A 23,732-nucleotide genomic window follows, 5' to 3' on the forward strand; every position below is an offset into this window, starting at 1 on the left:
AAACGGCAGTCCAGGTAACTCGTCCGAATTTTTGCGGCTAAGAGCCTCAACATTTGAAGATAGAAAGACTATCATTGAACAAAAACTATGGTAAACACTAATGTTAATAACTTTTGATCTCACACTGATATTGAAATATTGATGACCATGGAATTAATGGGCTATTTTCAGATTTGTGGGTACAAAATCGCCCAAAACATGACAAATTGTCTTTTTTCTAGCCTAAACTATGAAAGATTTAAAGACAAGTATTGAATATAAAAGATTGAACGGGATAATAGCAACAACATTTGCACTCATTGTTGTACAAAATTGTTGATTGTTCTTGAATATTTTCTGTTTTTGTGGATTTCACAAAGCGTACCGATTAATCGGCAACCCGTGTCAATCATCCGAATTATTTCATGCTGCGCCAAAACGATTGAAAATGGATGGAATATTAGTGTTTGAAGACAAAAGGCGCACATTGTCATGTTAAGCATATCTTGTTACACCGTATACACATCAAAATCGTGATAGCTCTTGGTTTGAATGTTACAATGTTTGATTTTGTGCAAGTTACACACATTGATACTGACAAAATGTAATGATATTCCAGGACAATATATCCAGCGCGCTCTTTGGGTCCCCAAAACACTGTACATGGTGAGTCCCATTGTGGTGCCAAAGTAGAAAATAATTATATTCACTTTAGCGATAGTCCGCAGTAGACGACATCAAATGACACAGACTGTAATGATAACTCAAAACTCGTCATCGCTTTCAGCAAACGCGTCAAAGTCAACCTCCTCATCTTTTTCCTCGTCATCCTTGTCATCCTCTTCTTCACAACCACCATCTGCCAGAAGATCGATCAGCGACACAGGTAGGCTGGGCTTGAGGTACCACACGGGTTCCAGGGCACCGTCTGCATTTTTCGTCCATCCCTGCCCCTGGTCGTAGGGTTTGGGCCTCTCCAGAATGCCTTCATGAGCACGCTTGTACAGGGCAACGCGGTGGTTTACTCGCTGAATGTGCGGCATCAGAGCAGATTGGCAGGGAGGCATGCTGGTTAGATCGACCTTACACTTGGACGTGAGTTTCTCGTTGTCTCCCACCATCTTGCGGAGTAGCTTTCCACGAACGACATCAACTGATTTCTCACGACTGTAATTGTACATCAGGCACGTAAACTCTTTCAACTGCTTCACCATCCGAAGTTTGACATCCCAGTCGTCACCAAGCTGCCTGAATGCCGTGTGAAACTTGGGGTTCTTCTCCAGTTTCTTAAGGGGCCCCACCTTCCCCTTTCCTTTGAATGCACTGGTGCAGTCCTCTCCGCTGTACACATAGAACCCAAGAAGAGTGGCACAGTAGTCATGCCCCAGGAACTCTGCAAGCTCAAAGAGGTTGATCAGTTGCCGATGTTTTCCTGATCCCGTATCCAGGTATACAGTCAACTTGATGGCTTCAGCGTGGTAGAGAAGAATGACAAAGATGTCTGTGTCCGGGGTTCTGACCACAGCGTTCTTGTATCCCAGCGCTGCGGCATGATGGAGGTACAGCACCACCCTGGTGTCAGTCTCTTCCTGGTTGCTGTAGATATTGGGAACCTCATGCACCTCTACCTGAAAACACAATGGCCATTAGAACATTTAGATTGGAGTCTAAACTGGAAAATATATGAAGACTCCAATCTAAATGTTCTAATGGCCATTGTGTTTTCAGGTAGAGGTGCATGAGGTTCCCAAAATCTACCACGCTGAAGCCATCAAGTTGACTGTATACCTGGATACGGGATCAGGAAAACATCGGCAACTGATCAACCTCTCTGAGCTTGCAGAGTCCCTGGGGCATGACTACTGTGCCACTCTTCTTGGGTTCTATGTGTACAGCGGAGAGGACTGCACCAGTGCATTCAAAGGAAAGGGGAAGGTGGGGCCCCTTAAGAAACTGGAGAAGAACCCCAAGTTTCACACGGCATTCAGGCAGCTTGGTGACGACTGGGATGTCAAACTTCGGGTGGTGAAGCAGTTGGAAGAGTTTACGTGCCTGATGTACAATTACAGTCGTGAGAAATCAGTTGATGTCGTTCGTGGAAAGCTACTCCGCAAGATGGTGGGAGACAACGAGAAACTCACGTCCAAGTGTAAGGTCGATCTAGCCCGCATGCCTCCCTGCCAATCTGCTCTGATGCCGCACATTCAGCGAGTAAACCACCGCGTTGCCCTGTACAAGCGTGCTCATGAAGGCATTCTGGAGAGGCCCAAACCCTACGACCAGGGGCAGGGATGGACGAAAAATGCAGACGGAGTCCTGGAACCCGTGTGGTGCCTCAAGCCCATCCTACCTGTGTCGCTGATCGATCTTCTGGCAGATGGTGGTTGTGAAGAAGAGGATGACGAGGAAGACGAGGAAGAAGATGAGGAGGTTGACTTTGACGCGTTTGCTGAAAGCGATGACGAGTTTTGAGTTATCATTACAGTCTGTGTCATTTGATGTCGTCTACTGCGGACTATCGCTAAAGTGAATATAATTATTTTCTACTTTGGCACCACAATGGGACTCACCATGTACAGTGTTTTGGGGACCCAAAGAGCGCGCTGGATATATTGTCCTGGAATATCATTACATTTTGTCAGTATCAATGTGTGTAACTTGCACAAAATCAAACATTGTAACATTCAAACCAAGAGCTATCACGATTTTGATGTGTATACGGTGTAACAGGATATGCTTAACATGACAATGTGCGCCTTTTGTCTTCAAACACTAATATTCCATCCATTTTCAATCGTTTTGGCGCAGCATGAAATAATTCGGATGATTGACACGGGTTGCCGATTAATCGGTACGCTTTGTGAAATCCACAAAAACAGAAAATATTCAAGAACAATCAACAATTTTGTACAACAATGAGTGCAAATGTTGTTGCTATTATCCCGTTCAATCTTTTATATTCAATACTTGTCTTTAAATCTTTCATAGTTTAGGCTAGAAAAAAGACAATTTGTCATGTTTTGGGCGATTTTGTACCCACAAATCTGAAAATAGCCCATTAATTCCATGGTCATCAATATTTCAATATCAGTGTGAGATCAAAAGTTATTAACATTAGTGTTTACCATAGTTTTTGTTCAATGATAGTCTTTCTATCTTCAAATGTTGAGGCTCTTAGCCGCAAAAATTCGGACGAGTTACCTGGACTGCCGTTTTATTGGTATGCTTTGTGAAATCCACAAAAACGGAAAAGTATTAAAAAACAATCAACAATTTTGTACAACAATGAGAGCAAATGTTGTTGCCATTATCCATTGCTATCTTTTGTGTTCAATACTTGTCTTTAAATCTTTCATAGTTTAGGCTATAAAAAAGACAATTTGTCATGTTTTTCGCGATTTTGTGTCAGAAATCTAAAAATAACCCATTTATTCCATGGTCATCAATATTTTAATATAAGTATGATAACACAAATGGTTCACATTGGTGTTGTGCGTCTTTTTTGTTCAATACCTTTCTTTCTATCTTTCACGGTTGAGGCTCTTTCCGGCTATGGGGAACACTCTTTGTTGCGACCCGATATTGCCACCCGGGGTGGTTCCAGAGCCTTAAAGGGGTACTAGGGAACCGATTTCTTGATGGTGCGATAGCTGACTGTTTTCAGCACATATTTTACTATCTAGAAACGACAATTAGAAAAATATCTGAACACTTGTTGGTCAGCGCTTCTAGCAACCGTACTAATAGCTTGTACTTGTAGTGCACTTTTTCGGCGTGTTTGTGGTGCTGTTTACACACATTTTCGAGCAATAGTCTATCAGTCAGTCAACGAAACAAAACAGCTCGAGTATAATATCAACAAGGAAGGATGCCACGCCGTGACGGCTTCTACAGGCATTGAAGTAGTTGGTGACGAACATCTTTGGACCGTGTGTCGTGTTGTTCTATGGCCAGGGTGTGAAAAGGGTACCATGATTTATGAGAGTTGGGTGTGTCCTGCAATCCAAGGACCTCTGGGCTTGTTCATATACGGTGACATTGGCTACATCTTGACACCCTGAATACTCACAGTCACACCCTATATCTACAGCAGTGCTCCAAGCAGGTTAACTCAACACGTGAACTAGACACGTCAGCATTGTTTCCTGTCATGATGAAAAAAGGTAAGGTTTGGAATAGATCTAAAGCATAATTGATCAAATGTTCCTTTCAAGGCATGCTACTTTTCAGATTGTGTTTGGGAATGTTGTTGCAGAAAATGTCAAGGTTATAAAACAGCTTGCATGAGAGAGAAAACATTAGAGCAGAAAAGGCATGTTTGAAACTTAAATGGGTTGTTATTGTTAATCAGCGCCATATTATATACTGACTGTGCTCGTTGTAAGTTTGACTTGGTAGCTGTGCTGACAGTGTTGTCTTAGTATCATCTGCACTGCAGATCTGTGCAGCGTATTCACCTGGTAATTGTAAATGCATTCAACTTTCAAGCAAACACTGAAACATTCAGCAAACGCTCATAATTTTCTTTCTTGTATCACCAGAGAATAAACTTCATCACCGTCTGCATCGTCTGGCACCACCATGCTCTCCTCCAGTGTCATCTTCTACCCGTGGACACTAACATACAGTTACCAAAGCAAGGGCAGGCACCACCATGCTCTCCTCCAGTGTCATCTTCTACCCGTGGACACTAACATGTACAGTTACCAAAGCAAGGGCAGGCACCACCATGCTCTCCTCCAGTGTCATCTTCTACCCGTGGACACTAACATAGTTACCAAACAAAGGGCAGAGACAATGAGGAATGCCAATGAAAGCATAAGTCTTAGTGAACGTGGTGTGCAAGAAAAGACTTGACATCATTTCAGGTAAATATGTTATGCTTGTAATATGATACTCATTCAGTCATTGACAATTCTGTAGAACATTTGGAAAACAAAAGAATGCTGTTTCAGTGTTTGACTTCTTTTTTAAACTTTTATCTGAAACTTTGACTTTAAATTTTACTACTCCTTGATATCAACAAAACTGATTCTTAAGTGACAATAACTAGTAATTTACTAGTACTAAAAACATGTATTTATGCTGTTATTGTTAACGTGGGGGGGGGGGGGGGGGGGGCATAGATTGTGAGGAGAATAGAACATGCTCTAGGGGATTTCAAGAAATTGTGCTAATTTGTAATTCAGTTGGTTTGTTCCATTTCCTGAATTGTTAGCCTTGTCTGATTCATTTTAAAGGACTGAGTCATTGCTGATATACAGAGCTTTCTTTTAATTGTTTAACCCCTCTAAATTAACGCAAGACCTCATGTTTTTTACTGCTGAAGCGATTGACACCTGCATCAGCAGTAATGGCAGAACACAAAGTACAAAAGTTAACCAAAGAAGACACCCTGTTCTGGACAGATAATTGATGTTCTTCTTCACGTATGTAAACGTTGCCAAAGCGCTTTGAGCTGTGAAGAAGCGCTATATAAATGTTCTATTTTCATTATTATTATTGTGTCTATCCTGAACTTGAGTTGATTTTTAAGTGGTACTTTGTGTTTTTTCGGGTAAATTTTTGGGGCATCCTTTTTTGAGCAGCGGAAGAGTGTGCCACATTTCCAAGTGAAGTGCCTTTAATGGCGTAGAAAGTTTGAACAAAATGATTCGGGAGTGATTTTTTTTTAAAGTACACAATTTGTACCTGTAGATAAAATGGTTTGCTAAGTGTAGTATGAATAAGAGCAAGTTTTAGAATTACTCACTGTCTTCTCTTTTTCTTGTAAGATTATGTGGTGAAACTGCTCTGTTGCTAACATTTAATACAAGAAACCTTCTGCTCTTATGACTATGTTGCTGTTCCTTGTTCAAGGACCTCTACTCACACACTGATGCTGACACTCGTTGAGGGGCCAACTACCAACACTGATTGTGATACTCGCTGAGGGGTCGACTACCAACACTGAGGCTGACGCTCGCTGAGGGGCCAACTACCAACACTGATGGTGATACTCGCTGAGGGGTCGACTACCAACACTGATGGTGATACTCGCTGAGGGGTCAACTACCAACACTGAGGCTGACACTCGCTGAGGGGCCAACTACCAACACTGATGGTGACACAACACTGATGCTGACACTCGCTGAGGGGTCGACTACCAACACTGATGGTGACACAACACTGAGGCTGACACTCGCTGAGGGGCCAACTACCAACACTGATGGTGACACAACACTGAGGCTGACACTCGCTGAGGGGCCAACTACCAACACTGATGCTGACACAACACTGATGCTGACACTCGCTGAGGGGTCGACTACCAACACTAAGGCTGACACTCGCCGAGGGGCCAACTACCAACGCTGATGCTGACACTCGCAGAGGGGCCAACTACCAACACTGACCCTGATACTCTCTGAGGGGCCAACTACCAACACTGATAGTGATACTGACGCTTGCTCAGGGGCCAACTACCAACACTGATGTTGACGCTTGCTCAGGGGCCAACTACGAACACTGATGCTGACGCTTGCTCAGGGGCCAACTACCAACACTGTATGTAGTGGCCACTGTGTAACCTCCCTTGCACAAAACAACAAATTTTATATTTAAAATGGTTAAAGGAATTTTTTAAGCATTTACATTAATTATGCCAGGAACAGTCTGCAGACACAGAAGTATACAGTGGTTTTGTCAATATTAGTTAGCAGTTAAAACATGTCCAACGTTCATATTCTATTTCTATACTACCTGTCAACAACAACAAACTAAGCAATCGCGTTTGAGGGCAGATCATTTTGATGAGGCCATTTATTGTAAAAGCAATTATAAGACTGAAAAGCCCATTCATTGTCCTATGTTATTTAGAAAACAGATTTAGTTCTTCTTCTTCTTCTTGTCGTTCGCCAATGTTAAACTTGGAGTCCAGCTCTGGTAATGAAGCTGGTGGTCTTATGGAGAGCCTCCACAGGTCCATGCAGCTTCTCATGAAGGGGCACCGGCCTGGTCCAGATCTCTCTCCTCAGGGGCTGGAGATTTCTGCAGGATGTGGGCTGCATCCTGCTCTGCGTCTCCACAGGGACACATGGGGGAGGGCACGGCTCGCAGTTTTTTGTGCAGGTGTTGTTGCATTCTGTTGTGCCCTGTTCTCAGGCGGAAAATGACTACCTGTTCAGGTCTTGACAGTTGGTGGTAGCTGTCATGCGTTGGAGGGGTTTTAAGCAGAGACTTTATGATGGTTTTCATCTCTGTGGCGCTCACTGGGTTTTCTTCTTGTTCGTCCTCCGCACCCAGTTTGGCCATTTTATCCGCTTGTTCGTTCCCGTCTATCCCGCAGTGTGAGGGGATCCACTGCAATACAGTCTTCAGACACTTGATGTTATGAAGTGTCGTTGTAAGCTGAGGCAGTTTGTTGTTGTTGACTGCTTGCAGCACAGACAAGGCATCAGTCAGGAAGACAACTTGGGTGTCGGGATTGACCTTGCTGCTGATGGTATTGGCTGCGTGGATAAGCGCTTCTACCTCTGCTCTGTAGTTGGTGCAGTGGAGGCCAGTTGGTATAGCCTCTGCTTGCCACTCTCCACTGGGGTGTTGGATGTAGACACCAGCTCCTCCTCTCTTGACGGCATCTGTGGCGGACCCATCTGTAAAGACCCGCATCCATGCTTCTTGGGGGTATCTTTCGTCGAGCATGGCAAGTGTCAGGGCTTTCTTCTGCACATCGCTCTGTTCATCTTTTGTTGTGAGATGAGGAACTGTTGTCTGGATGGACACGTTTTCAAGGTTGTTTTTCCAGGGTGGTTCTTCAAGGGAAAAGTGTGATGGGTGAACCAGTTCAGGCATCTTTGCTTGGTGTTCTCTCTTCAGGGCCCGTGTCTCAGTCGCATAGCTTGATCTATTTAGCCTGCCAGAAGAGAGCTGCTTCATCCTTGCATTCATTCGGTGGTCTGGAATGCACTGGTACTTGATGTCTTGTACCATCGCTTTGCATTCTCTTCTCTTGCTGAGTGGAGGTATGCCGGTCACCTGTTGCATCTTGTCTATTGGGGTTGTCTTCATAGCGCCTGTGATGATTCTCAGCGCTTGATTTTGGACTTTCTCTAGGGTTTGAAGGTGCGTCTTGGCTGCTGTCATCCAAGAGCTAGATCCGTACTCAAGGTGAGGTTGTACGGTCCCCTGGTACACTGTCTTGAGGATCTTTTCGTTTGCGCCCCATTGTGATCCTGCCAGTTTCCTCATGATGTTCAGTTTTCTTCTGGCTTTTGCTTCTGCATTCATGATGTGATGTTTCCATGTCATGCGTTTGTCATATGTGACTCCGAGGTAGGTTTGCTGGTCTTCAAACTTCAGTGGCGTGTCACCCAACGTCAGTCTTCCAGGTTGTACTTTGGCGGAGAGTGTGAAGAGAGTAGCTGTTGTCTTGTCTCTGTTGATGGTTACACACCAGTTGTCTGCCCAAGCTGCAACTTTCTCGAGGGCAAGTTGCATCCTGTAGGTCGCAGTTGTTGCATGCTCCTCAGTGCACCAGAGAACAAGGTCATCAGCATACAGTGCTGCATGGACTCTACTGGGCAACTCGGGCACAAGGTCGTTGATGAAGAGTATAAACAGGGTGGGCGAGAGGACTCCTCCCTGTGGCACTCCTTGGCGGAGCAGCACCTTCTGGCCACAGTGACCATCTACCAGCACTCTGGCTCTTCTGTTGTGCAGGTAAGATTTGGTCCACTGGTACATGTTGCCTCTGATACCGCTCCGCAGGAGTTTAACCAGGAGTCCGTCTTTCCAAACCTTGTCAAAAGCTTTCTGCAGATCAATGAAGATTGCCAGGGTGACCTTCTGGGCCTGGAAAGCATCCTCAATGACTTGGGCAAGGTGGGTTGTCTGGTCCTCTGTACTTCTGTACTGTCGAAAGCCGGCCTGCTCTGGGACGATGATGCTCTCCGACTCCAAGTACAGCTGCAGGCGCTGGTTGATAATGCGCTTTATGGTCTTGCATACGCAGCTTGTCAGGCTGATAGGGCGATAGCTCTGGGCTTTTGTCTTGTTCTTTCCCTTCTTCAGCACTGGGATCATCCAGGCTTCTTTCCAACACTGCGGTACCTGTCCTTGTCTCCAGCTGAGGTTGTAAATGTCCAGGAGCTTCTGAAGAGCTGAGTTGCCTAGGTGTTGCAGCATCTCATTAGTGATGTTGTCTGGACCTGGAGATTTTTTCTGCTTCAGTTTCTTGATGGCAGTCTTCAGTTCAGCCATGGTGATGTCATGCTGCATGGCTTCTTGGACAGTTCCTTCTCTTCTCTCCCTCTGTTCTCTTCTGACTTCCTTCTGTAGAGGTAGAGGAATGGTGGTGTCGCTTTCTTTCTTGTAAAGCTTTGCAAAGGTGTCTGCAGCTTCTTTTCCTGTGATGGTTTTATTGAGTCACTTGAGAAAAAGTGACTCTATGTAATCGGTCAGTGTTAGTCTGTCCGGCCGGCCGTCCGGCCGGCCGTCCGGCCGGCCGTCCGTAGACACCACCTTAACGTTGGACTTTTCTCGGAAACTATCAAAGCGATCGGGCTCATATTTTGTTTAGTCGTGACCTCCAATGACCTCTACACTTTAACGATGGTTTCGTTGACCTTTGACCTTTTTCAAGGTCACAGGTCAGCGTCAAAGGAAAAATTAGACATTTTATATCTTTGACAAAGTTCATCGGATGTGATTGAAACTTTGTAGGATTATTCTTTACATCAAAGTATTTACATCTGTAGCCTTTTACGAACGTTATCAGAAAAACAAGGGAGATAACTAGCCTTTTCTGTTCGGCAACACACAACTTAACGTTGGGCTTTTCTCGGAAACTATAAAAGTGACCGGGCTCAAATTTTATGTGAACGTGACTCCCAGTGACCTCTACACTTTGACGTCTGCTTTGGTGACCTTTGACCTTTTTCAAGGTCACAGGTATGTCTTGAAGGAAAAAAATTGAAATATCATATCTCTGAAACTATTCATCGGATTTGATTCAAACTTTATAGGATTATTCTTTACATCAAATTATTTACATCTGTATTTTGTTGTGAATAGCAATTTCGTCCTGTCCATCTGATGCCTCATATAATATTCAGAACTGCGAAAGTGACTCGATCGAGCGTTTGCTCTTCTTGTTTTCTTCTTCAAGAGTGATCTTCTGCGTCTTGTTGCCTTCATCATTCAGTGCTCTTGTGAGTTTCCAGAGCTTTGTGGTGTCTTTTTCCATGTTTAGCCCTGCTGTCTTTTCTCGCCAGCCTCTTCTTTTACACTCAAGCTTTGTTCTTATGTGCTTTGCTTTGCTTTCTTGGAGCTTAATGTTGTTTTTCAAACTGGGGATGTTCTCAGCTTCTTCTCTAGCTCTTGATAGTGCATCATGTGTCCTCTGTAGCTCGTCGGACCAGTATGGGATGTAGACAGATTTAGTTTACACGAGGTACTGTTTATAAAGTAGAACCTACAAGACTAGCATCCCCAACAATCAAATTCGCAAAATCAAGTTTAACGTGTTAAAATCGACATACTATCAAAACTGCTGAAAGGAAACCTGTTGTGCATGTTATTAGAAAGAAAAATTAAATATGCATCCAAACAGTCAGCTTAGTTTACATATCTTGTCTAACAATGGCGTAATGGCATGATGAACGGTATGTAATTCTTCTGAGAAGCCGTAAAATGCGGTTTCTGGGGCCATTTTAGTGGGTAATCAGAAGAAATCCAGCACATTTAATAAATTTCTCAATGCATTGCCTTCAAACGTCTGGTAATTTATGCTAAGACATGTCGTTAAGTACATCAAGTCATTCGAGAGATTAGGTTTGCTTTTATTTGACATGCCAGAAAGAGTCCTTAAAATAGTCGGTTGGTCTAACTCTAAGCTGACTCATCAAACAAATTTAATTTGTTGCTATTTTCAACTTCAAATAAACCAAATACTCAAATTTCATGTACATATTTTATCAGACATGGATGGTATGAGGATTTCAAAGCGAAAGTAATCTTTAAGAAGTGGACTATTTTCACAGCGCTGAGCACAAATAGCCCACATCAAGCTCACTGCTGAACATTTAACTGCTAGCTGCTGAGCAGGGCTTTTGAGAGAGCATTTCCCAAGAATGTTTGTACGCGTTTGAACAAGTGGTCTGAGCAGCCGTCGTTGATTATGAATTACATTTCAGTGTAATTTGAAGCTTTAATGTTTGTTTAAAAAGCCTGCATATTTAAAAAAAAATCTGTTTTCTTTGGAAAAGGTACATCTTTATTTTTTGTAATTCTTTCTAACATGTCGCATAACAGCAGTACTAACGTTTCAAATGACTTGACATTTTGTTTGTAATTCGGTACATCTGATTGTCTTGTCTTTCCATTATTGCCCACAATCAGCAGTAGTGATTACTTCGGCACTTGATGGGATGTTGCGCAAGTCCAAGAAAGCAGCGTTTCCAGCATCCAAAAGTCCATTTAAAATTCACAGGTTGGGGAGTATGGGGGGGAGGGGACATGAGTCACAGTGGCTACTGGTTTAGTGCGAGGCGCGCGACACAAAGGTGTCGACAGTGCGGGCCTCGACGACAGCTGCTGGTAGAGAGTTCCAGTCCTTCACTGTGCTGGGTAGAAAAGCGGCACTCCGATACTGAGTGCGGTAGGTGATGAGGCCGAACTGCTGGCAATGGCCTCTTCGCTGGCGTGGTTGTAAGGGGGCCAGCTTCGACTTGATGCCCGGACAGTGGACGATGCTGTTCGTCGGGCAAGCTTCCTGCGCTCCTCCAGAGACTGCTACCCAAGGGAGTCCAGCATCCGGCTGACACTTGACGTGTTGTGGTAGCGGTTGCAGACGAATCGGGCAGCTCGTCTCTGGGCGGTCTCAAGCTTGTCGATGTTCTTCCGGGTGTGCAGGTCCCATACTGACGAGGCGTACTCCAGGATAGGCCTGACAAAGGCCTTGTACGCCTGCTCTTTCACGGATCTTGATGAGATCTTCAGATTGCGCCGCAGGAACCCCAGGGTCTTGTTTGCCTTGCTGACGATGTTGTTAATATGGTCGTCCCAGCACAGGTCACCCTGAATGGTCACACCCAGGTACTTGACCGCTGTCTCCAGCGTATGCCCATGGAGCTGGTAAGAGGGCTGTAGTGGGCGTCTGCTCCTCGTAACAGGCAGGGTGTTGCACTTTGCAGGATGGAACTGCATGTCCCAGCTCTTCTCCCACTCGGCTAGGCGATGGAGGTCTTGTTGTAGCTGGGCCTGGTTGTTTACGCTAGTCACCACCCTGTACACTGCAGTGTCGTCCGCAAACAGGCGCGCTAGTGCCGTCAGTCTCTCCGGGAGGTCGTTAATGTACGCTAAGAATAGCGTCGGCCCCAGCACTGATTTGTTGCTTAATTAATTCATTTGATAATTGTCGGTAAAAATACCGGCTAACACCTCACAATCGCAAACCTGTTTAATGTTGTCTTTTCTAATTCATGACATGTGTTAGCACAAATCACCAAATATTTGAACGCAATGCGTTAAAAATTGCAGAAATTCAAATGTATTGTTTTGTTTCATTACCCGCTAAAACGGCTTCAAAAACTGCCTTTTATGCCTACTGAGAGGATTACTACATATTTTTTTTTGTTTGCTTAACGCCCAGCCGACCACGAAGGGCCATATCAGGGCGGTGCTGCTTTGACATATATATAACGTGCGCCACACACAAGACAGAAGTCGCAGCACAGGCTTCATGTCTCACCCAGTCACATTATTCTGACACCGGACCAACCAGTCCTAGCACTAACCCCATAATGCCAGACGCCAGGCGGAGCAGCCACTAGATTGCCAATTTTAAAGTCTTAGGTATGACCCGGCCGGGGTTCGAACCCACGACCTCCCGATCACGGGGCGGACGCCTTACCACTAGGCCAACCGTGCCGGTTTACCACATATACCTACTGAGAGAATTAACACATACACCGCTCAGCATGGCATAGTAACAAAATTGACTGTTTCAGATGCACATTTGATTGCTCTGAGTCTGATTTGTTGTCGATTTTAACGCAGGAACCTTGATTTTTCGAATTTGATTTTTGGGGGTGCCTGTGTTGTAGGAATCACTGTATGTATACACACTTCCTCATGTGAACTCAAACAGCTTTTTGAGTCACTTGAGAAAAAGTGACTCTATGTAATCGGTCAGTGTTAGTCTGTCCGGCCGGCCGTCCGTCCGTAGACACCACCTTAACGTTGGACTTTTCTCGGAAACTATCAAAGCGATCGGGCTCATATTTTGTTTAGTCGTGACCTCCAATGACCTCTACACTTTAACGATGGTTTCGTTGACCTTTGACCTTTTTCAAGGTCACAGGTCAGCGTCAAAGGAAAAATTAGACATTTTATATCTTTGACAAAGTTCATCGGATGTGATTGAAACTTTGTAGGATTATTCTTTACATCAAAGTATTTACATCTGTAGCCTTTTACGAACGTTATCAGAAAAACAAGGGAGATAACTAGCCTTTTCTGTTCGGCAACACACAACTTAACGTTGGGCTTTTCTCGGAAACTATAAAAGTGACCGGGCTCAAATTTTATGTGAACGTGACTCATTGTGTTGTGAATAGCAATTTCTTCCTGTCCATCTGATGCCTCATATAATATTCAGAACTGCGAAAGTGACTCGATCGAGCGTTTGCTCTTCTTGTTGAATAAGGGCAATCAATACATGCCCCTTTTCAGTCATATAATTTGTTTTACAATAGACTGCCTCATCAAAACATTCTGCCCTCAAACGCATCTGCCTAGTTCTTTAAAAGAATCACGCTTTGGACTACACAGTCCTGATGATGTGGGTCGTGTACAATCCATACTTTCCAAAGAAGGATTAAAAGTAAAATAAAAAGTATGGGTCGTACACTACCCACGCCATCCAATTAGGAGTTTTGCCGTCTCTTTGCATAGTATGGGTCGTACATGACCTACACCATCCCAATTAGAATACACAGCGTAAAATTCCTTACAGAATTCCATATGGGTCGTCCGCAACCCACATCAGCCCGACTGAGTAGTTCAAATCACTTCGTTTGTGTTAAAAGATAATTTTTCAAAAGTTGTGGTCAAATGACTTGAAGAGAAAAACCGGTGTATTTTATGGTAGTTCCTGCCCTCAACTTCCTTGGAATATGCACCATTTTGATCACTGTTTCTCGTAATTTCCGTTGACTTGTGCTCTTCAGTGTACTCAATTGCGATGAAATTTAAAGCCACATTGATTTTCGGGCTGTTGTTGTTGAAGATATTGAGTTTTTAAGTTTGTCTATGTAAATTGAATAATTAATTCTGTGACCTAAAAAAGAGAGGGGATAGTACTGTGACAATTTTCTGAATTTTGATTTTAACCCCAACCTTGTTCTTAGGTGTCCCAGTTCAACACACAGTGACTAGTATTTCTGAATCATACACACTTTGAAGGCAAACTTAATGCCTTATTGCACCCATTTTCGTACCCTAACTAAAACATTCATTTCCGTGTTTATTCATTTAAACGTTCAATGGCATTTAAAGGTAAAATAATTGATTTGGCTTTATCCTCGTATGTTAAACAGGCATGGGAATTGTCCGCCGAATGGCGGATTTCCGCAGAATTTTTTGTTTGTTCCGCCGAAAATGCAAAAGTGTTCGCGGAAAAAATACAGGGGGAGGCACACAAAAAAAGCACTGGTTACTTTGGCCTTTGTGCAAAAGCCCGCGAAAACTTTCCGTACTTTGTTCACGCACTGCTACCGCCCGCCTCAGTTATTGAATTTTTATGTTTGAAAGTAAACCAGATTGCACAGATTGTGTTACAAGTTACATTTTCCTGTGTCTCAACAGATAAAATTTTTTACAAATTTAAACCATATATAATACATGTAAGCAAAATTTGGTACATTTTTGTACTAAAAACTCTGATTCTAAAAACAGAATTTAATGGCAAACTTGGAGCTCAGATGACACCAGATTGCACCATCTGGGTTCTTTGGAGAAAAAAAATTTCCGGGGGGGCATGCCCCCGGACCCCCCTAGTAAGGCTAGGCGCTTCGCGCCGTCGACTTGACGCTTCGCGTCTTCAGTTATAAATTTTCCGCCTTTTTTACAATTTTCAATTCCCATGCCTGGTTAAAGTTGCCAAATTGTGCCTATTCTGAATTTTCTTTGATGTATAATTAGTGCCTAATGTTTTTATAGGGTCGATTTTGGGGGGTACCCTTAATTAAGAGGCGATCATGTAACCCATGTAAAATGAATCTTTGATTCCAAAAGTGTGCCAGATAGCCAAGTGGATGGCCTTTAATGACAAAGAAAGTTTGAATGAATTGACACGGGAATGAATGGTCTAGTGGGGTACGAAAATGGGTGCAACATATTTTTTTGGCAGAGTGTATATCCAATGGCAATAGTAATACCTGCCTTGCATGAACAAATAAAGGACTGGGTGGCCGAGTGGTAACGCACTTGCGCTCGGAAGCGAGAGGTTGTGAGTTCGACCCTGGGTCAGGGCGTTAGCAATTTTCTCCCCCCTTTCCTAACCTAGGTGGTGGGTTCAAGTGCTAGTCTTTCGGATGAGACGAAAAACCGAGGTCCCTTCGTGTACACTACATTGGGGTGTGCACGTTAAAGATCCCATGATTGACAAAAGGGTCTTTCCTGGCAAAATTGTATGGGCATAGATAAAAAATGTCCACCAAAATACCCGTGTGACTTGGAATAATAGGCCGTGAAAAGTAGGATATGCGCCGACATGGCTGCGATCTGCTGGTCGATGTGAATGCGTGATGTACTGTGTAAAAAATTCCATCTCACACGGCATAAATAGATCCTTGAGTCTGAGTCTGGAGATACACGCGCGATATAAGACTTCATATAATAAAAGATTGATCAGAAAATTGTGTATGTAACTTTGTCTCACACAGCCATTTACAAGCTGGTAGCTTCCCGTACGAAACGTTCTTATAAGAAATTGGACCCAATTTCATATAAGATTCTTATAAGAGTCTTGTATGACAATTTCATATATGTGGCTTATAGGTATTTTAAATGCAAATGAGGTAAATTCTTATAAGAAACTTATATGAATCATATATGAACCTATAACCTGAGCTCATATAGGTCTCTTATATGAATCTTATATTCTCTTATGAGAAAGCTATAGGTCTCTTATATGAAATGTTCATATATGAGACTTATAAGAATCTGATATGAAACCTACATCTCCCTTATAGGATTCTTATATGTCTCATATATGATATTTATATGTCTCATACTATACACACGACCTTGACCTACATTTGTGTTTACAAGGGAAATAACCTGCTTAACCCAATTTAACTGTCTTGACTTTGAATTATAATGAATCCAACTGCAAAATACCTTTTGGTTCAGTATATATACATATCTTTACTGAAGTTGTGTTTATTTTGAGGGCAAAAACAAACAGATCTCTAAATCACTGGTCACAAGAAGAGGAGTAAGACATGCATTGTCCTCTTCAAATCCAATACTTTGAAACTTGAAATTATGAACAAGAAACAACAAACAAGAATACAGCCACAAATAATTTTCTTGAATATGCACAGCTGTCACAGTTTCTTGTTGCTTGAACCAAAGTAGTGCTGGTAAACATGATTTGATCACCTGATGCAGAACCAGAACTGTAAAGTAAAACAAATAATGGAGGGAAATTCTGGATTTTGAATAAAAACACAAACCTGTCAGTGTCAAGCTGTTGGGTTGGTTGGGCTGCCAGCCACCCACAAACATCAGCATGACATAAACATTCTCTTCACATATTCATACATCAAGTCCAATTATTTCTGTAAGAACTTTGCATTTTAGTCCTGCTCTTTCACTGATTTTCTGCTAAACATCCTCACAGAGCTGCTGTCACAAAGATGGCCGTTCAGTCAGGGGGAGATAATGCTCAAGGCAAACCATCCACTTCCTGTTCATATATGAAACATATATGAAAGCCAGTATTGCCAGTAATTCAGCATTGTCCAATATTTTTTCTAAGTCCTGAATTCTCCTATGCAGAAACTAAGTGATGATTCATATAAGAGTCATATAAGATTCATATAAGAAACATATAAGAGAACTATAGGTTTCTGGAAGTGCAGGTTCTCATATATGATTCATATATGATTCTTATATGAATTGGGGTCTTTTTCATATAAGAGACTTATAAGAAACCTATTCCTACAACTGACATACATAGCTTTTTACTTGTCATATATGAAACTTATATGTTTCTTATAAGAAACTTATAGGTTTCTTATATGTCTCTTATATGTTCATATATGTTCATTTCGTACGGGTGTTTCCCAAACCAATATAAAAAGAAACAACAAGTAAATAAAAAATATTTTAACTCACAGTCACCCCATGAATTTGGATCAACAAGCCCAAGAACATTGTTTTTTTTCAATAATACTAAATTATTTTTTAAACATTCTTCAGTAACAAACAAAAACTATAAAACATATTTGAATATGCTTTGTCAGGTTGAACTTTTAATCAGTTAAAAACAAAATACATACCTTATGCTTTGAATATTAATGTACATGTCTACTATCTGATACTGTATCGCATGAACTTCACACAGTCTGACTCAATGTGCCTTGTGAAATTGGGCAAGTAAACATTGGCAACAAACCTGTGATCTGGATTTTGACATGGTACTTATATTTTAAAGGCACAATCTTTCCATGTCAAAGAATTGTTCTCATCATCACAGATGTGGACTGTCTTTTGCATGGATTGGTGGGATAAGACAAGTCTTACACTTGGACAAACACTGGGAGGGGAGGAGGAGGGGGGCCTTTTAAAATTCTCTTTCAAATAAAGAATATGTTCGTACTCTATTTTAAGGTTTCACCTGGCCATCCTCTGTGTATCTGATACAGCTGTATATATATAAAAAAAATCCTTGTTATGCAAACTATCTTGTCAACCACCCCATTTACATTATGGGATTCATAATCCGGTATTTATGGCGTTTATGGCTATCTGGAAAGAAACAAATTTTACATTTGGGTACATGTCTAAAGGCAGTTTTGATTGATTGATTTTTGGATGATCACAGGTGGCAGTGACTGAATGTAATCAACAAAAGCCTCATAGTCTGCAATTAATAATTATCCAATGTACAAATATAAACGCATTCGTGTTGGTGTTTATGATTGATGCTTTACAGTGTTAGGAAGGTATGTAAAAGGTAACCAGAAAAAGGTCAAACAATAAAACCCTGCTATTTCTCGTGTTAAGTTGTGGTGAAAATCGATGCATCGCATTGAAATAAAGTCAGATGTGAATGATCAGAAAGATTTGAATGATGTTTTGTTGGGTTCCATGCTTCTTGTTGGCATTTAATAACTGCTTGGAGATAAAAGTCTGTGTGTGTGCTTGTGTGTCTGTGTCAAGATATACATATAACACAAATAATGCTTTCTTACTGAAATGACCATCCGTAGGATATGCTGACCAATGCTCTCTCTCTCTCTCTCTCTCTCTCTCTCTCTCTCTCTCTCTCTCTCTCTCTCTCTCTCTCTCTCTTCAGTATGACCTATCACGACTGATTATTGCAGAGTCAATGTCTTCATAAGTACAGAAAATAATTCATATAGATCTATGTAAAAACTAAAACACCCACATAAAACACCCACACATATTTTGACACCCAGTCTGTGATGTCTGAATGAAATACATTTTTATTTACGTCACAATTGCATGACAAGTACGCGAGATAAATTTAACAACTTTGACCTGACAACACAAAACAAAAACAAAAAAACAACTCCCTCTCTGTCAGCAAAGCCTTACGCAGATCGATGCAAGGTGCAGATCAATCAAACACACACAATGTTGTCAAAATGGCACAAGACACGTACAGAGTGACCCAAGAAAACTGCAACCCTCACAACTGCTAATTACTTCTACATCTCTTGACCGGATCACTATATATTTAGGGGACATAAACTTCAGCCTATGCATGACCCTTCCCTTGATTGGCAATGTTGTAGAACAAATGGTCTGACGTTTGTGCAATTTCGAAACAAAGTTTCCAAATTCGACGATCGTCTCAACAGAACAAGGTTTGACATTTAGCGGTAGCAATACTTACCTGATTTAAACCCTCCAGACTTTTACTGTTTGGATTATCTGAATATCTGAGAATACACAAACACCCCCATCACCCCCTTAGATCATCGGTGACCTAAAGAAAGCAGTTACAGCTCCCTAAACAGCAAAGCTTTCGTGCCACTCACAATTTCGGAGGGGTAATTTGAAACACATTTTGTAGAAAAGGTAAATGTCCGATCATTATACCTAGAGACTCGAAACTGTGTAGAATGGTCGTGGATGAACTGAAGTGTATGCACAACTATGAACATATTTGCTAAACTCAAATGACTGAAAAAATAAACCCTTCGTTGTACAGTTACACTTTCGCAATGCCACGCAAAATTCATTTATGACAGGAACGCTTTCATCCATTTGAAATGCCCTGATCCGGCTTTTAATTGCTATATTCAAATAACTGACTCTCTGATGTTGATTCAGGTATACTAAGTCATTCAAATTATCCCAAAGCTAACAATCTTGAGTGCTGAAATCGGGTTAGTTCGGCGACTGCTCAATTTCAAACCTCGTGCTGTTGAGTCGATCCCCGAATTTGGCAACCTTTTTTGAAAATGCACAAAAGTCAGACCATTTGATCTAAAAATTTGTCAATTTGTAGAAGGGTCATGCATAGACTGAAGTTTAAGTATCCCATATATCAAGTGATTCGGTCCACAGATGTAGAAGTTATTAACAAATTTGAGGCCTAGAAAATTCATTATGGACGATGTCAAGGACGTCATTCAGATCTAGATCTACATGTATACATACGTAGGTACCAAGTCTCATGTTTTATTCGTTTTGTCACGGGGCTAGAAAAACAAGCCTCCACGATCGCGTTGCTTTTGTTAACATTGGAAAGGAGGGTTATTATTTCTGTATGTGTAAATGTGTCCTTACTTTGTTTGGATCGATGTTATCATCAGGTTTTCGTCTGCTTTCAACCGGATGTTGTGACCTTGAACCTGATGTGACGTAACTAATCGGGAAACTCCGTTTAGCCACTAAAAATAGCGCTTTGCTCGCTCTTTGCAAAGAGCGATCCCAAAGATGGATCATGAAACGCGTCGTTCCTAACTTTCGTCCCACTCTCAGCTAAGAGCTCTTAAGGCCCTATTCCTAGGAACGCCTAAGAGCGCGTATATGAAACTGGCCCCTGATCTCAAAGTAACATGTCTGACAGACTTTTTTGATGTGTTGTTTCATTGAGAGGTGGGAGTCCATGATGAACCCAAGATTCCTAGCACTATCAGAGAGAGAAATGTCACTAGAACCTACTGTGATGGAGGCTGGAAGGGAAGTGGTCGAAGAAGAAGCTCCAGAGAAAAGAAGAAATTCAGTCTTGTCATCATGCATTTAACTTGAGCATATTGTTTGTCATCCATGATTTAATATCTGAAGTGCAGTTTTGGAGAGTGTGCGTCACCGCTTGGATTTCTGTAGGCTTGCATGCTTGTTGGAGTTGTGTGTCGTCTGCAAAGAGGTAGTGATTGACTGCGTGTTGCATGATGACGGCAGAGAGAGGAGTGGTGTATAGTACAAATAAAACTGGGTCTAGAACTGATCCCTGGGGAACGCCGAAACAGAGAGGAGATGGAGGAGATGAGAGATTATTGACAGACACATACTGACACATCTCTTTAGAAGAGATCGAGGTTCCAAAACAAGCGTCTTCAATTTAGCTGCCTCGACTGCAAGACATTTTCAGTAAAATACACGTAAGTACAGTATGTAGGATAAACAGAATACTACATGGCTTGCTGTGTCGTACCAGATTTACACTCGTTGCTTTTTCAAATCAGTAGTGAACAGCTCGCTTTCGCTCGCAGTTCAATATTTAAAAAAAAACCTCGTGTAAATCGTGTACGACACAGCAAGCCATGTAGTATTCTCTATGAATCACGCTTAAAATTTAGTTGTGCGTGCGGGTCGAGAATTTGACCATTTTCGCTGATTTACGCGATAAAAATCACCGATGAATTGCGCAAGAACTCAGTACGGAAAGATCACGCAAAAATCACTAACAAACCATGCACTACAGCGCATAGGCACGCAAAGGTCCACGGAAAACCACGTATAATCTGCGCACTATCACCAATGAACTGCGTATGAATCGCGCATGATTCGCGCATGAACTGCGCAAGGAATGCGCGGCAGCGCGCACGTCCGTTCCGCGCATATAAAAACTGATGCAACCGCGGCGCCCGGGTAGCTCAGGTGATAGAGCACTGGACTTGTGATCGAGAGGTCGCTGGTTCGAATCCGAACGGACACGGGTCAACTTTATGTGCAAACCCAGAGACGGTATCCATCTCCCACCCCCGTGTCACCACAATGGCACGTTAAAGATCTTGGTCATTCTACCATAAGTGCAGATGGCTGATACCACCTAAACACGCAAACATCAAAAAGCCGTGAGGGCGTAAAACTCGAATCGTATAAACCAATTCATGTCCAATATAGGCAATTAAGACCTGACAGACAATAAGCCCCTTAAAATTTACTTTTTTTTTGCGCCTTGGCATTCCCGTTTCAACAGTCGCGAACAAATCACTGATATTCCACGCATATTTCGCGCATTGTTCGCGTAAGAACTACGCAAACTACGCAGAAATTACGTAAAACAGCCCAATACTGCGTAAACTCTTACGCGAAGCCGAGTTTTGAGCTGCTCAAAACCTGGAATCGCGTAAAGCGCCGATCCGGCGAACACCGGCGGACAACTACGGAGGTTCCACGTCAGACAAACTGATGAATTGCGCAAATCGCGCATGTATCGCGTAAGGATCGAATTTCGTGCGTGATTCATGCGTTTACGCGACTTTTGGGCTGTGTGACCGGGCCTTTAGACACCAACGTAATTTCGTGTGGAAGAAAACATCTGTCACAGGACCAAGTCTGAATAGCAAGTAATATACCTATAGTCACGTTGTCAATTTCTGAGAATGTAGAAGGTAGTATTACGGGAAAGATCGGGAAAGATACAAGACAAATAGGGCAAGGTCAAAACACTTGATTTTGAGAAATGTAGCCTACGTCCCCTCCCTTCCCCTCCCCACTCCCCCTACAAAGCGCCTCAATATTGCATGGGAAGTTTTGAGGGCACTTTGAAGCTAACTCACCTGATCTGGTGAACTTCGATTAGAAGCAATGTAAAACAAAATTGAGACAAAGAGAGAGAACTAATTGTCAAATGTGTCAGGGAATGATCAAAGGGAGCATACTGGAGTTTATTTCTCGAAATGAGTTTTTAATGTCGTGAACTAAAGCAAGGATGCTTATGTGAACAGCTCAGATCATGGGTCAATAAAGTGTTACACAGATGGTCAAAATTAAAGTACAAGATATTGCACTGGAAGTGGAACTACACTGTTGCTTAGTGTCTGTATGAAGCTACAAGGTGAAAATAGAAAAAGAAAAACACGATTCTTGACTTTGATGGGCTTTTTCTGCTCGTAAGCACACATTCTTCTACTCATCACAGCATGCCCCATTATTGAGTTTTACTGTTTAAAACACCAATTAAATTTGTTTTGAATAAAACTCACAATTTTACAATAAGAATTTAGAGACCTGAATCAATTAGGTATATCCTACTTAGTTTGACTTTTGCAAAACTAAGTAATTACACATTTAATTGAATCAGTCAGACAGACGGAGACATAGAGAGACAGACAGAGGGCAAACAGAAATCTGAGAAAGAAACCCCTTTAAAAATGTTACCATGTTTGAAATGAAACATCGCAAGGTGAAGCCATAATTCATCACCTTTCAGTATGACGTCATGAGCGTGTTCCACACTTGAAATGACGTGTTTTTATCATGTTGTCAGCTGCACGGAGCTTGGAAGTATAATTTCCATTCAACGATCCGAGTTTGTTAAGTTTTAGCCTATTTTCAACGTCAAACACCATGAAACTATATATATTTGGAATCAGAAAATGGTAAGGAATAGATAGAAGTTGTTTTTAAGTGTCTTTTTTCATAAATAAAGATAGTGGTTATTTATCGGTTTTCTTCATTTTTAAGCATAATTATCAATACAAAACAACAAAACTATATAGTTTTAGACACAGGACGCAATAGGGAATACACCAATATAAATTTTTTGTTTCAAATATTAGTTTTTAAAAATTTGAAAAAATGACATATTTTGAACAAACATTTCAATAACAAAACTTTAAGTGACCAAACTGAAATGCAATCCCATAATCCGGCCTAGATCTGAGATTGTGTGATAAGAAATTCGATCAAATTGATGAAAAACTGTAACTGTGAAAGTGCTGCCTCGACCTTTTGGCAAACGGTAAAATATGACGTCATCAAACTGTCCTATCAATAAACGGAAAAACCTTCTATGAGAAAATCCAGTCAAAAATATCCATATCAAATTTCATAAAGATCCACTCCGTAGTTTTTGAGATATGATCTGCAGTGTGAAAAAACGCCCATAACGCCCAAAACGCAAACTCATTTGTCATGATTTGGTCGTGTTCTGCTGATACTATAATGTTTTTCTTTCCTAAAACACACTATAATAGTAGCCTTTCCCAATGTCTATGCTAAAACTGACTTGTCTGTGTTGTCTAAACAATCTCACGCCCATAACGCTGTGACACGAAAAC

General features: G+C 41.9%; 1 protein-coding gene and 1 long non-coding RNA gene across 2 annotated transcripts; one reads left to right on the forward strand and one right to left on the reverse strand.

Moving 5' to 3' along the window:
- Positions 1-3,739: 3,739 nt before the first annotated feature.
- LOC138962835 (uncharacterized) lies at positions 3,740-9,338 on the forward strand. Its single transcript, XR_011454615.1, has 3 exons — positions 3,740-4,142; positions 4,521-4,847; positions 5,839-9,338. It is a non-coding gene; the product is annotated as an uncharacterized lncRNA (long non-coding RNA).
- A 2,410-nt stretch (positions 9,339-11,748) lies between these two features.
- LOC138961266 (uncharacterized) lies at positions 11,749-12,162 on the reverse strand. Its single transcript, XM_070332869.1, has one exon. It carries the CDS (start codon positions 12,160-12,162, stop codon positions 11,749-11,751), a length of 414 nt encoding a protein of 137 aa, XP_070188970.1.
- Between the last annotated feature and the right edge of the window lie 11,570 nt (positions 12,163-23,732).

The sequence above is a fragment of the Littorina saxatilis genome, linkage group LG3, assembly GCF_037325665.1.
Source record: "Littorina saxatilis isolate snail1 linkage group LG3, US_GU_Lsax_2.0, whole genome shotgun sequence".
Taxonomy (NCBI): Eukaryota; Metazoa; Mollusca; class Gastropoda; order Littorinimorpha; family Littorinidae; genus Littorina; species Littorina saxatilis.